Source organism: Struthio camelus, chromosome W (genome assembly GCF_040807025.1).
Source record: "Struthio camelus isolate bStrCam1 chromosome W, bStrCam1.hap1, whole genome shotgun sequence".
Classification (NCBI taxonomy): domain Eukaryota; kingdom Metazoa; phylum Chordata; class Aves; order Struthioniformes; family Struthionidae; genus Struthio; species Struthio camelus.
Genome location: NC_090981.1, coordinates 14,922,965 through 14,935,633, shown reverse-complemented (window position 1 = coordinate 14,935,633; position 12,669 = coordinate 14,922,965). Strand labels below are relative to the sequence as shown.

The 12,669-nt window shown below is 40.5% G+C and overlaps 1 protein-coding gene across 4 annotated transcripts in view; it reads left to right on the top strand.

The window, feature by feature from the left end:
* LOC104150004 (BDNF/NT-3 growth factors receptor) overlaps positions 1-12,669 on the top strand; it is a 213,159-nt gene that overhangs the window by 40,215 nt on the left and 160,275 nt on the right. For all 4 annotated transcript variants that reach the window (XM_068924589.1, XM_068924588.1, XM_068924590.1 and 1 more), the window contains 3 exons: positions 3,152-3,284; positions 4,813-5,112; positions 11,474-11,506. In XM_068924589.1, coding sequence (XP_068780690.1) covers positions 3,152-3,284; positions 4,813-5,112; positions 11,474-11,506 — 466 coding nt within the window. The remainder of the gene's footprint in view (positions 1-3,151; positions 3,285-4,812; positions 5,113-11,473; positions 11,507-12,669) is intronic.

The window sequence follows — 12,669 nt, the reverse complement described above, 5'->3', positions numbered from 1 at the left end:
ATTCAAATGTGGGGCAATTCAGACAAGGGACATCTGCTAAAGGATGGAATAAAGCCTCATCTCCAGTTTTATTTAACTTCTTATCAAAACTATGAAGTAGAAAATTAATATTTGGAGTGCATTTATTTTCCAGTCGCTTTCAATCCTGGGTGACTGCTGCAATGCTTTTGGAAAATGGCAAGTGTACATTCCTTAAGAAAGTGATTTGCACTTAAGTTTCTGGACATTCATTTGTAAATGATAGTGCTGTAATTTCATGGAAATAACGTAGTGAATCAGGATACTGAAGTTTAAGTCCTTTCTTATTATTACAAATACCTGAGTAGACACAGTAAGTCTAATCTACTGTAATCATGAGAAAAACTGTGTGTCTCTAATTTTATTATATTTTCAGGCCAAAAGCTTGGTGTGCTGAAACTTTGGTTGTAAATATTAATTACTTTCTGATTTTTTTTTTCATTTTCCTTCAACAAAACAAAGTCACAACAGAAAACCTCGAAAGTCAAAGTGAAACTTTTACTAAAAGACATGGCGAACTTTTCTTATGAAGTTTGAAAATGTTTCTGCAATAAAGCCATCCAGACAGTGGGAGTTTTTGTTTCCTCAGATTCCAGTATTCTGTGTCCATTAGCCTGTGTGTGAGTGGAATTTAAGTTCTTTTGATGGAGATGTTGATAAGGAGAAGACTTTAGGCAGGTCTTCAGCATGCAGCTGCTGCTTTCTTAAGTTGCCATTATTTACATGGTGCAAAAATCCCCATTATTTAGAATTTTATGGCCTCAGCTCCTCTGCTTTCGTGAGGGTACAAACTACCTACAGCTTTCTGGTCTGTACAAAGTGCATGATGTGTGCTTCCAAAACTGTTCCTGCAGTGCAGAAGAGACAGGACCTCTGAGGTCTCTTACTCTCTGCGCTTTCTGCAAGGAGGTTGTTACGTTAGGCCTATGAAGAATTTGACTAGACTGCCTTTCAACTTTCATAAGTAATAGCTCTGCAGAGCTCCAATTTTATTTTTGAATTTCTCTCTAATCTGTAAAACTACCCAAAGGCATCAGTTGTCATCAAGAACAAGAAATTAAAACAGTTTGGGGAACCTATGCAAGTCATGCTTTTTTGGGGGTTATGAGCCAAGACAAATGTGGGATATTCAAAAAAGTGAGATCACCTCAATTTCTAGCTCTCTTTGAAATGCCACATTCAGTTTGCTTCAAGTTTTCCAGAAATATTCTGTCCTGACATAATTTTGTGAGATTTCAGAGGGACTTATATTATAGGCTAGCTAAAACCTTAGCTATGGAGCACAGTAGTCTTTTCAGTAGCAGAAGAGAGAGTGCCTTTTAAAGCTCATTTGCCATTCACAACTATCCTTCCCTTTTCTGCAAGTGTTGTTTTTGTTTTCTTTTTCTCACTTCCATATCTCCGTTTCTGCCTCCCTTTTCTTCACCTTTGTTAAAAGTATCTTTTCTCTTTTGTTCGTTCGGGCGGGCACTGGTAATGAGCAGCAGGAGTCAGGTTTCTAAGTTGCTAAGTTTTATTGCCAGCAATAAAGTGCTTTTTGGCTGAGAGCACAAGAAGGGACCCTGAGTAGCTTTTTGTTACAGTTTTTAAGCCAAGGTAAGTTGTTACATATTCAATACTTTAGTTTACATAACCAATCAGATCTATCCACAATTCTTAGTTTTACCAATCCCCTTGCCACGTTACAGCATGAACTGGTTCTGTGCCAGCCTTGAATTGTCCATCTTATGGTTATTCATTAGCTGATTTGCACCTCTTCTGGCGTTACCTTTGAACAACTTCTGTACTACTGGTTGGATTCAACTGGTTTCTTTGCAGTTCTTCATCTATGTATGAAAAACAGGAGCTGAGGCAAGGTCAGATAAGATGTTCTGCTTGCAGGGTGTGCGACCTTGCATGCTTTGTCTGCAGAAAACTAGAGTGCAGTGGAAATTTTCTTAACACCTCCTATGCTGCTTTTGCCTGTTTTTCCTCTCTTTCCTGACTTACAAGGAGAAATATTAGCAAAAGTTAAAACTAAACTCCAGTCCTATGAAGTTAACCGCATGCTTGGCTTGTGTCCTGGTGTATAATTCTGTTGATGCCAGTTAGACTTTTCTTGCTGTACGTTTCAGTGCTGATCCTGCGCTCTAACTCTTGCTCCAAGGAGTGCTCACCTCTGAGAGTTATGCCCGAGGAGAAACGTGCTTTGGGATGTTGGCTTTTCCACTCCCCCTGGGTCACACTGAAATCATTGGGATGCTTGACTTTAGTGGAGTTAAGGTGTCATCTTGATGTTTAAAATCCTGGTCCTGCAATGCCGCATGCAGGAGTGGTCCCCCATATCACCATAGGCTGCCACTGGAAATCACTGTGGTTTTACAGGTGCAACGTATCATTTGTTTGTGTTCTGTGCAGCAACAAGCATGTGTGTACACTAAGAAAAGTACCCACAAAAGGAGTTTTTTAAATGATGATCCTACTTATTTTCTAAACGTGCTTTGGTTGTTTTCCATTCTTAGAAATTTTTTTTCATAAAATGTGAGATTAAGTATGGAAATAGTAATTGGATATCATTTTAAGGACTTGATTTAAGAAAACAGAGGCTGTAACAACCGGTTTTGACACATTGTTGTCAAGGTGCAGTAGAGCTCAGAAGGTAGCAGTAGAAGAGGTGTCAAGCTAAGCGTAAAGGAGAGAGATAAAAGGAAGAGTAAAGCAAGAATTGAGCAGAATATAGGAGGGAAGAAAAAGATTAAGGAGAGCTGAGATAGGCCGTAGAAATCAATCATGAAATGGAAGAGGGAGAGCGAGCAAGGGAATGGGTACAGAAAAAACAATTTGTGTTGAGGGGAAGAGGTGTTAAGGGGGAAACTGAAAGTGACAGGACAGAAGAATGGATGAGTGTAGTGTTCGTAGCAGAACAACTCTTCAGGGGCTTTGCATCTCCTGCTACCAATGGTTACAATTGGTTCTGTAGGTGTCTTGCATCTGTTTGGATAAGACACCAAAGTAACACTTTGATTAATTGCAGGCTGATACAGCTAAAAGGAAATGAAACTGGAAAATGCCATTCAACTGTGGCCAATGGCGCGCTCTCCCTTGTTTCTTTATGCCATAGTTGACGCATACATATTTTTCTGATCATTTGTAGAGTGACACAAGTAAGAATCCTGCCTCGCTAACCATAAAAAACGTTTCATCCATGGACAGTGGACTGTGGATTTCTTGCGTAGCGGAGAACATTGTGGGAGAGGACCAAGCATCTGCCGAGCTCACGGTGTTCTGTACGTAAGCAGGGCTGCACATGCCTCACGAGGCCAAATCACATTGGCAGCAACTGTTTTGGGTATAAATATTTGTTGGGCTCACACATTGCTGAAAGGAAAACACCCTGAAAGCATGTGAACTATCTATTGCAGTTAATGCTGGGAATAGCCCAACCAGCAGTTGTTGTTGTTATCTTTTTCCACTCTGAGTACTTCTGCAAAAATTGTGTCTAAATGCTTTATCTTCCAGACTTTTACTTACAGATTGTCCAAACTGAAACCCAAAATATTCAATGGCACTGTCAGTGTGAAAAGGTTTGTAATGGTGTGCATATGCATACACGCTATCTTATGAATCTAAGATATGTGAACACCTCAAAAGGGTAATAGAAATTATTTATAATTTATTATAAATTTTCAAGATGATTTTTTTAATCTAAAGCAACAACTTTTTTTATTCAAAAAATAACACACTTGTAACATTTGTTCTGCCAGATATAAATTTATTTGTCATAGTTTTGAATAATGTACTAATTTGTCAGGGCCAAGGAAGGGGGAAGGGATGTGTAGTATAGAGGCATTGGCGTGTTAGATCTAAGATTCCAGCCTGAATTCATTTTATGTGAAATAGGCTGTTTTCACAAGTTGCAACCCTCTGTTTAATTGAAGATGGGAATGGAACGCTTTGTAGATGGAAAACTTTGTTCAGCATGTGCTCATGACAGAGTAAACTAGCAAAATTACTATAGACGCATTTCAAATGGCTTGTAGGTTGAAATTGGATGTGTAATAGCTATGGGAAGGGACATAAACTAGAAATGTTTGAACAGTGTAAATGAGATTCTCAGATTGGCACTGTTATGATTGATAAAAGGGAGTTTAACTAGATGAAATTGGATGCAGTTAAGATTGAATATCAAGGAAAATTTCCCAACAGTGAAATAACATGCAAGGTGTTGGAACAATCTCCTGAGTATAAGCCTGTAAACTTGAGGTATTTAGCAGGTTTGAACAAAGAAAATGTATCATAGAAAGTGGTCCTTCCCTCATGGAAGAATCCAGGGAATGAAATCATCTGCTCTGGCTTTGATTCTGTGAAGAAAATCATCTGAAAGTTTGGATTCCTAGCTGAATACATTTCCAGTGCTACTTGCTTTTGGCCAACTTTTAACTATTTTTAATACTGTTTTGTTCCTTCAGCACTCCTCTGCGCCATTTTTAGCACAGTGAAGCTAAAAGCTCTCTCTCCCTTCTCCATGATCTGGTAACTGAATTTTCCACACCTCGCAGAGTCTGAGTAGCTCAATGGGGGTTCAGTCTTTGTCTGAAACTAGTTTGTTTTCTTTCTTTCTCAAGAATGGCTTCATTTCAGTTCTGAGCATAGTATCCAGACAGAGCGAGTATCCTCGCATTAGGTATAATGCCTACAACAAGCATATTTTTAGCACTGATGAATGACAAATATTTCCCCTGGTAACTTGAGGGGGGGGGGAAAAGCCACGTTCAGGATATTCTGATGTTCTTCACTCTTTTTTTTCCAATATAGTTGCACCAAATATCACATTTATTGAATCTCCAACCCCGGACCACCACTGGTGCATTCCATTCACTGTGAAAGGGAACCCTAAACCCACATTGCAGTGGTTCTATGAAGGGGCTATACTGAATGAGTCTGAATACATCTGTACTAAAATACATGTTATCAATCAAAGTGAATACCACGGCTGCCTTCAGCTGGACAACCCTACCCATCTGAACAATGGTGCTTATACCTTATTGGCAAAGAACGAGTATGGAGAGGACGAAAAACGGGTTGATGCTCATTTCATGTCAGTGCCTGGAGATGGTGAGTATAATGTTTTTATGTTAGCAATTGCAAATTGATGAGAATGTGAGGACAGTGCTCCTGGCCAGCTTATCTATTTTGGAGGAAGCTTTTTATATGTATTTTCTTCTTTGAATGAAGGTCATCAGGATTAGTTGTAAAGTAATGTTTTTCTTTAACATTTTCTTATTTATTGTTCCTCAAGGGAGGCTGTGCTAGTGCTCCCTAAATCCTCCCTTTGAGTAACCATTATCAGCACCAGCTAAGGCTGTAAAAGATTACTATTTCTGAAGTGCTTTATCTAGCCTGAGTTCTGGAAAAGCACTGAGTGCCAGTTCAGTCAATCTGCAAGTTTTCTGCACCGTATATGAGTGCAAACAGGCAGTGTATCGAAGGACACAAGGAGTACACCTACAAAAGATCTAGTACCTTGTTGCAAAATCAATAATACAGTCCACCAGTTCATGTTAATATATTGTTTAGGACACCAGAGGGAGTTGGAGAGAAAACAAGTAACCCAGAGGCAGGATGGACAAGGTCTCAGGTCCTCACAGACAACTAGACATTTAATTCCCAATCATTTCAGTGGAGGTTGGGCACCTGCATGCCTGGAATATCTGTGCTCAAGATGGTTGCTGTTAAATGTATGCATCGTATGCTGCTCTAAAGGCTCCAGGTCAGCCCTCCTAAGTGCTATGTGAGCCTCCTCAAGGTGGACTAACTCACTGAACTGCAGGGACTACTGTAAGTGGTTGATGTTCATCATGGTTTGATCTTTCCTCACATCTTCAAAGCTGTATATGAAGTGACTGTAAGAGTAAGAAGGCATACTGTAAGTGTATGCTGTATGTGAAAAAACTGAGTGGACCTTACACAGCAGGAGTGGAAATATAGGCATGTTTTTGTGCACATACTTAGAGAGTCATATCTGAAAATATGAGTGTGTGTGTACCTTTGGCTTTTTAACCATGGGATAGAAATAGCCTCCCTATTTTTTTCCTGAAACAGCAGTGTGCAGTGCTAATGTTATGGGATAGAAAAAAATGTGAATATTTAAATTCTCTCACCTACGTTGCAGACTATAGACAATAAAAAATACAGCCTGCATCTAACATTTGTACCTATCAACTCAGTCTGCTACGGGGAGTGAGATGGCAGTTCTTTTCCTTTCCCATCCTTAGGAGGAGAAGGTGAAGAGCTGATATGACTGGACTCTATTTACTCCTGCTATTCTTAGTAGCTCCTCTCCTCTTTTTCCTCTAGTCCTTCCTTAAATAGAATCATTACAGAAACATGCCATGGTTTCAGCTACTGGCATCCTCTAATACTGCATTTATATATATATATAAATATATACATATATATATATATATATATACACATATATCCTCACCTCCATCCCTGGAAAGGTGATGGAACAGCTCATCCTGGAGGTCATCACTAAGAATATGGAAGGACAAGAAGGTGATCAGGAGTAGTAAGCCTGGATTCACCAAAGGGAAATCATGCTTGACCAACCTGATAGCCTACTATGATGGAATGACTGGCTGGGTGGATGAGGGGAGAGCAGTGGATGTTGTCTCCCTGGACTTCAGCAAGGCTTTTGACACTGTCTCCCATCACATCCTCCTAGGTAAGCTCAGGAAGTGTGGGTTGGATGAGTGGACAGTGAGGTGGATTGAGAACTGGCTGGATGGCAGAGCTCAGAGGGTTGTGGTCAGTGGCACAGAGTCTAGTTGGAGGCCTGTAGCTAGTGGTGTCCCCCAGGGGTCAGTCCTGGGTCCAGCCTTGTTCAACATATTCATCGATGACCTGGATGAAGGGACAGAGTGCACCCTCAGCAAGTCTGCTGATGATACTAAACTGGGAGGAGTGGCTGACGCACCAGAAGGCTGTGCTGCCATTGAGAGGGACCTGGACAGGCTGGAGAGTTGGGCAGAGAGGAACCTCATGAAGTTCAACAAAGGCAAGTGCAGGGTCCTGCCCCTGGGGAGGAATAACGCCAGGCACCAGTACAGGCTGGGGGCTGACCTGCTGGAAAGCAGCTCTGCAGAGAAGGACCTGGGAGTGCTGGTGGACCACAAGTTAAGCATGAGCCAGCAGTGTGCCCTTGTGGCCAAGAAGGCCAATGGCATCCTGAGGCTGCATTAGGCAGAGTGTTGCCAGCAGGTGGAGGGAGGTGATCCTGCCCCTCTACTCAGCCCTGGGGAGGCCTCACCTGGAGTCCTGTGTCCAGTTCTGGGCTCCCCAGTACAGGAGAGACATGGCACTACTGGAGAGAGTCCAGCGGAGGGCTACAAAGATGATGAGGGGACTGGAGCATCTCTCCTCTGAAGAAAGGCTGAGAGAGCTGGGCCTGTTCAGCCTGGAGGAGAGAAGACTGAGAGGGGATCTCATCAATGTGTACAAGTATCTGAAGGGAGGGTGTCAAGAGGATGGGGCCAGACTCTTCTCCGTGGTGCCCAGTGACAGGATGAGAGGCAATGGGCAGAAACTGAAACACAGGTTCAGATGAAGGAAAAACTTCTTTCCTGTGAGGGTGACTGAGCCCTGGAACAGGTTGCCCAGACAGGTTGTGGAGTCTCCTTCCCTGGAGGTATTCAAAACCCGCCTGGACGCGATCCTGGGCAACGTGCTCTAGAGGACCCTGCTTGAGCAGGGGGGTTGGACTAGATGATCTCCAGAGGTCCCTTCCAACCTTACCTTGGCCATTCTGTGATTCTGTGGTTATAACAGTTGAGTAAAAAAGTTCACCTCATACATACTCTATATGCAAGTTCTCTTACACTCTGATTACTTAATATGAACCTGGCTTCATTTTCTTATCAGAATAACAATTCCTCTAATACATTTATATGAATTTGATTTTTTTTCTTTGATTAAAATTCCTTTTACTGTTCCCTTTTCCCTTTATGTGTCTCCCCTGTAGGTTGAAAATTTCCCAGTTGTGACCTTTTAAATTGTTAAATAGAACAGAAGGTATCCTCCCAGTTAGAAAGACAACATTATTTATTCATTCCTTAATTTTTTATAGTTATAAGCAATTTCAGTCTCCAAGATAATCTATGCTGTGTTCTTTAAGCATTTCTCAAGCTCTGCAGTGGATTAAGCTTCACAAAAACTCTATTGATAGAGGAAACTAGAATACATACAGACAGGATGCAACTGTATTAGAAATCAGTTATGTGTAGCGGATGGCACCAAACCAGTCTTAAAAATTAACAACAGAGGATTTTTGCTTATCTAGTTGGACTCCTCAATATTGTTTTTATTAGTGAGGCTTTTTCCTATAGGGCTCATGACATTGAGCTTTAGAATGTTCCACAACATTGTTGCTTCTTCCACTGAAGCTGGCATAAAAGCAAAAAATGTTTTTAAAAAAAAAAAAAAACCTAGAATCCTCCATGCATTGCATTACTGTTTCTTTTTTGTTTTTTTTTTCTACTGCTACTATTTAAAGCACTGCCAGGATTTTTCAAACCCTTAAAATGCCTTTTGAGCCCTGTCATTGCTGTGTAGTTAGTTTCTTCTTTTGACTCATGTATCATACAATGAAGCATAAAGATTAGGCCCATGCCCTGGTATTATGTTCATTTCCATGCCTTCATGACTGAATTAAATACCAGCCTGGATGTTTCATGGGGTGGGGTATCCTCACTGAGCTTTGAACTGATTCCATGGTTATTACATCACTTAGGGCAAATACACTGAGGGGGGGGGGAGGGAAAGCAAATTTAAAAACCCTTCACCTATAGACTGTATGTTTATTTAAAATAAATTCAACGAAGTCTGAAGCATTTTGTTTTATCACAGCATAATACTCCACCTTCAAAGTTGTATCAAACACAATAAATACAAGATTTGTGCTAGGATGCTTTCAGCTTGCAGAACACTTTTTGCTGGACTAAGGATGCAGGCATAAAGGGGAGGAAGGCATGTACTGCAGTGGGATTTGGATCAAGTTAATCATATCACAGTTAATATAAATTAAAACTTGGTTTCAAAATACTAAGGTCTGGGAGAATAAATTTCGCATTCTGTTAGCTAGTGTTTTTTTTTTTTTATAACTAATCTTAATCTGCTTAACTTCACAAACTCCAGTGTAACTATTCTTGCTGAGGATAATTTGACTATTTCAGACTACACTGCAGCAAACAGTAAGCATGAAACACTAGTGTTTTATTCCAGGGGCTGTTTCCATAATTGATCTATAACAGCTAACGAGCACTGGAGAGATTACTTAAAAATAATTATTGTTAACAAGCTTGTTCATCTATCAGTCCTCCACTCTAAAATTCAGCTGAAGGAATTCAAGTTGCATAATATCTTGTTAAGGTAAAAGAATATATTAAATATGCCTTAGAAGTAGCATCTTGCTAGTGTGGTATAATAACATGGGGCTGTTTTACAGAAGTATTTTTTTTTCGCTTGAGTCTTTTGCTGCTGCTTTATTCTGAAAATGTCAACATTAAAAAGAAAGAAGTAAGCAACCTAAATGTAGTTGATGCAGTTTATAAAGATGAGTGAATAGGATGTCTGTAATAGTTTATTTGCGCAACAACCTGTTCTAACAGAGACCAAAACAACAATGCTGTTCTTTGTTTGCATTAAAAATAATTGCATGTAAACATGCAGAATTACTGTGGTGAGGTTTCATGTTAAAATAGCTTCAACCAATGTTTTGATGATTGAGTAGATATGTTTTTATGTAGGGAACACTGTATAGAAATTTAGGTTTGGTCCAACTTCTTGATTTTGCAACTTTTTCATGTGAAGTATTTAGTTATATAAAAAGTTTTTTGAATAGAGTAGATGACTTCCTAGTACATATGCCCCTGGCAGGAATTAGGGGTTAAATTAATCTGATTGTTGTTACTGTTTACCAGAATTGGGATAAAATAATGTTGCCATTTAATTCAGGAGTGAAGGTCTAGGAAGATTTTTTTTTGTTTGTTTTTTTGTTTCTTCTTCCTTCAGATCATGAGAAGTAGGACTCATAGAGAAAGTAAATTGGGAATATGTTCTTTCATCAGTTGAAAGTTTTATACTGGAAAAACTGAATCTATGAAGATTTATGGACAGAAAAGCCTGGTCAGAAGTTGCTGGAGTACATGCTCATGTCACTTGTTAATTATTTCTACAGATGGACATGGCCATTCTCATGGGGTCTCCTTAACCTATATTTCTGGGTCTTATATCTTCAAATGCATTTAAAATGAACCTAATCATCTGCTGTCATTCTACAAATAGGTTGCAACTCTTATTCTGTATTTTCAACGCAGATTCTCATGCTGTTGACTTGACCAGAACACACTTGTTTCTGCTTATACTTCACAGTGGCTTAATGCCACTGGTATGGAATTACTGTATGATACTATAAACAGAATTAGGTTTTTTTGAAGTTAGATAAAACCTCTAAAGAGGAATCAATCTGTTAATTTTATTTTCAAACCAACAAAAAGAGTACATATATGGAAAAGATAACTAGGCACCTATATCACCCATGAGATATGATGTATTTATAGCATAGACCAGGATGAATGAGTATGTTGAAATATAGCACAAGTATCTATCAAAGTGTGAATAGACTAATAGTATACTACTATCAGTGGGCATTCTGTGCATTATACTTACACATGTGCAGTAATTAGAAAAAGCTGCAAACTGGAACTAGTAACATCTCGAAAAGTATAGACTAGATGAGTATCCACTTGTGTAAAGGCTGGATTCTCTAGTTTCTTTGCCTATGGGAGATCTTGTTCTTTCAAAAAGTTGTCTGTGGATCAGCTGAGCAGCTGGTTTCCTGGGAGCATCCTCTAACAGAGTGAATGAAGTGGTGCTGCTTAGTCCACTGCTACCTCTAGCCCTTAATTTGCCAGCTCACAGTGCTGTGCCTCTAAACCCATTTGCCCAGTGATTTAATTGCAAAATTTTTCAACCAGGTAAAAGTTAGTGATTGTAACTCCCACCAAGGTCTGCTTCCACCTAATGTCAGAGAGAATTTAACATTGATTTTCAACAAGAATAGTTCCTGCTGCACTTATTCCAGATATGCATTAACATTGCAGAGCAGAATTTTGTCCATTTGAGAAATATGTTCGCTTTTACCAGCGCTAATGCCCTGTGCATTAGCCATTTCACATGAAGCAAAGCGTTAATGGTTGGAATTGCTCTAAAATAATTGTAAGAGTAATCTGATAAACAGCTAGAAGAATATATTGATGTTGCTTTGTGTTTGTGTAGGTACTGACCATTGTTATTGCAAATAACATGCCAATGCTTAAAAAAATGCCTAAAGAAACTCTTACTGTTCCAGCATTTGCAATCTATTTACAAAGGCTTTTTTTTCTTTCTTTTTTTTTCCTCTCTTCTCCATATACAGGTAGTGGCCCAATTGTGGATCCAGACGTTTATGGTATATATTTGATTTTCTTTTTCTTTTCTTTTAACGATAGAAATGAAGGAACTCAAACCACGGCTGGGCTGGGCAGGGCCATGGCAGGGCTGGAACTGGCACTGCTGCAGTGTCACAGGGCAGCAACTGATGGCCCCAGGCAGGGCTGAAATGGTGGGGGAGGCAGGGCTAGTGGTGCCCTCAGGGCCAGACAGCAGGGCCAGACCTTCACAAAAATGCAAGTGTTTTTCTTCACCTGAATATAGGTAGGAAGAAGGTGGAAGGTGACCAGGTGCTAATAATGAAGTAAATTGGAACAGGGTGTGAAGGGGAGGCCTTTTGGTTCAGAGGGGCCACAGCAGACCAGTGTGACTAGTCTTGTGACTTGCTTGTTGCCAAGTAGTAAATGCTGGAGAAGAAGCTCTTACCTGTCCTAAGGAAAAGGCCTGTGGCAGGTTTGTGCTGCTGTGTTGGCCCAGGCTGTGTGCAGTGGCTGTAGCTGGCCTGAGTTTCTGCTGCTGGTGGGACATAGAGGGGTTTGTGTGAAGTGGCTGCAGTCCTTGCTGCTGTACCCTGTGCAAGTGAGCTGGGCCTGGGGCAGGGGCCTCTGGTGATCAGTGCCCTTCTGCACAATGTGGGGCCCTCTTGTGGGGCTTGGGCCCTCCCTTGGGATCTGTCCTCTCTTGTTCTGTGCTTCATATGAAGTAATTTCCAAGTGTTTTGCACTAAGTGTTTTAAAAATATTGTGGGAAAGGGGAGAGCTGCTGAGCTGACAAAAGTGTATGTGATGTTATGTTTGCTGGGGGGGGGGGGGGGGGGTCTGTGCATGTGGTGCTTCATGTGTGTGAAGCACAACAGAGTTGTTAATCCCCAGTAACTCATCTCCACAGAGCCCTGTGGGAAAGGCAAGGAAGAGGGGTTACCACTCTTTTGTATGAGAAGTGACTGAGACACAGAAATAAAAGGACTTGCCCAAGGCTGAGTAGGAAATCAAATGCTAAGTTGGCTTCTTTGGTGCTTAGAAAAAGCAGCATGGCAGAAAAACATAAACTAATGTGATCATAAAAAATGAAGGAGACAATATGCCTTGTAAAACGACTCCCAGGAGTATTTTGCAAAATGACTCCCTGGTGCCTGTGACTGCTTTTTTTCTGTATCCCGGCTGCTTTACACCTTGCTTATAA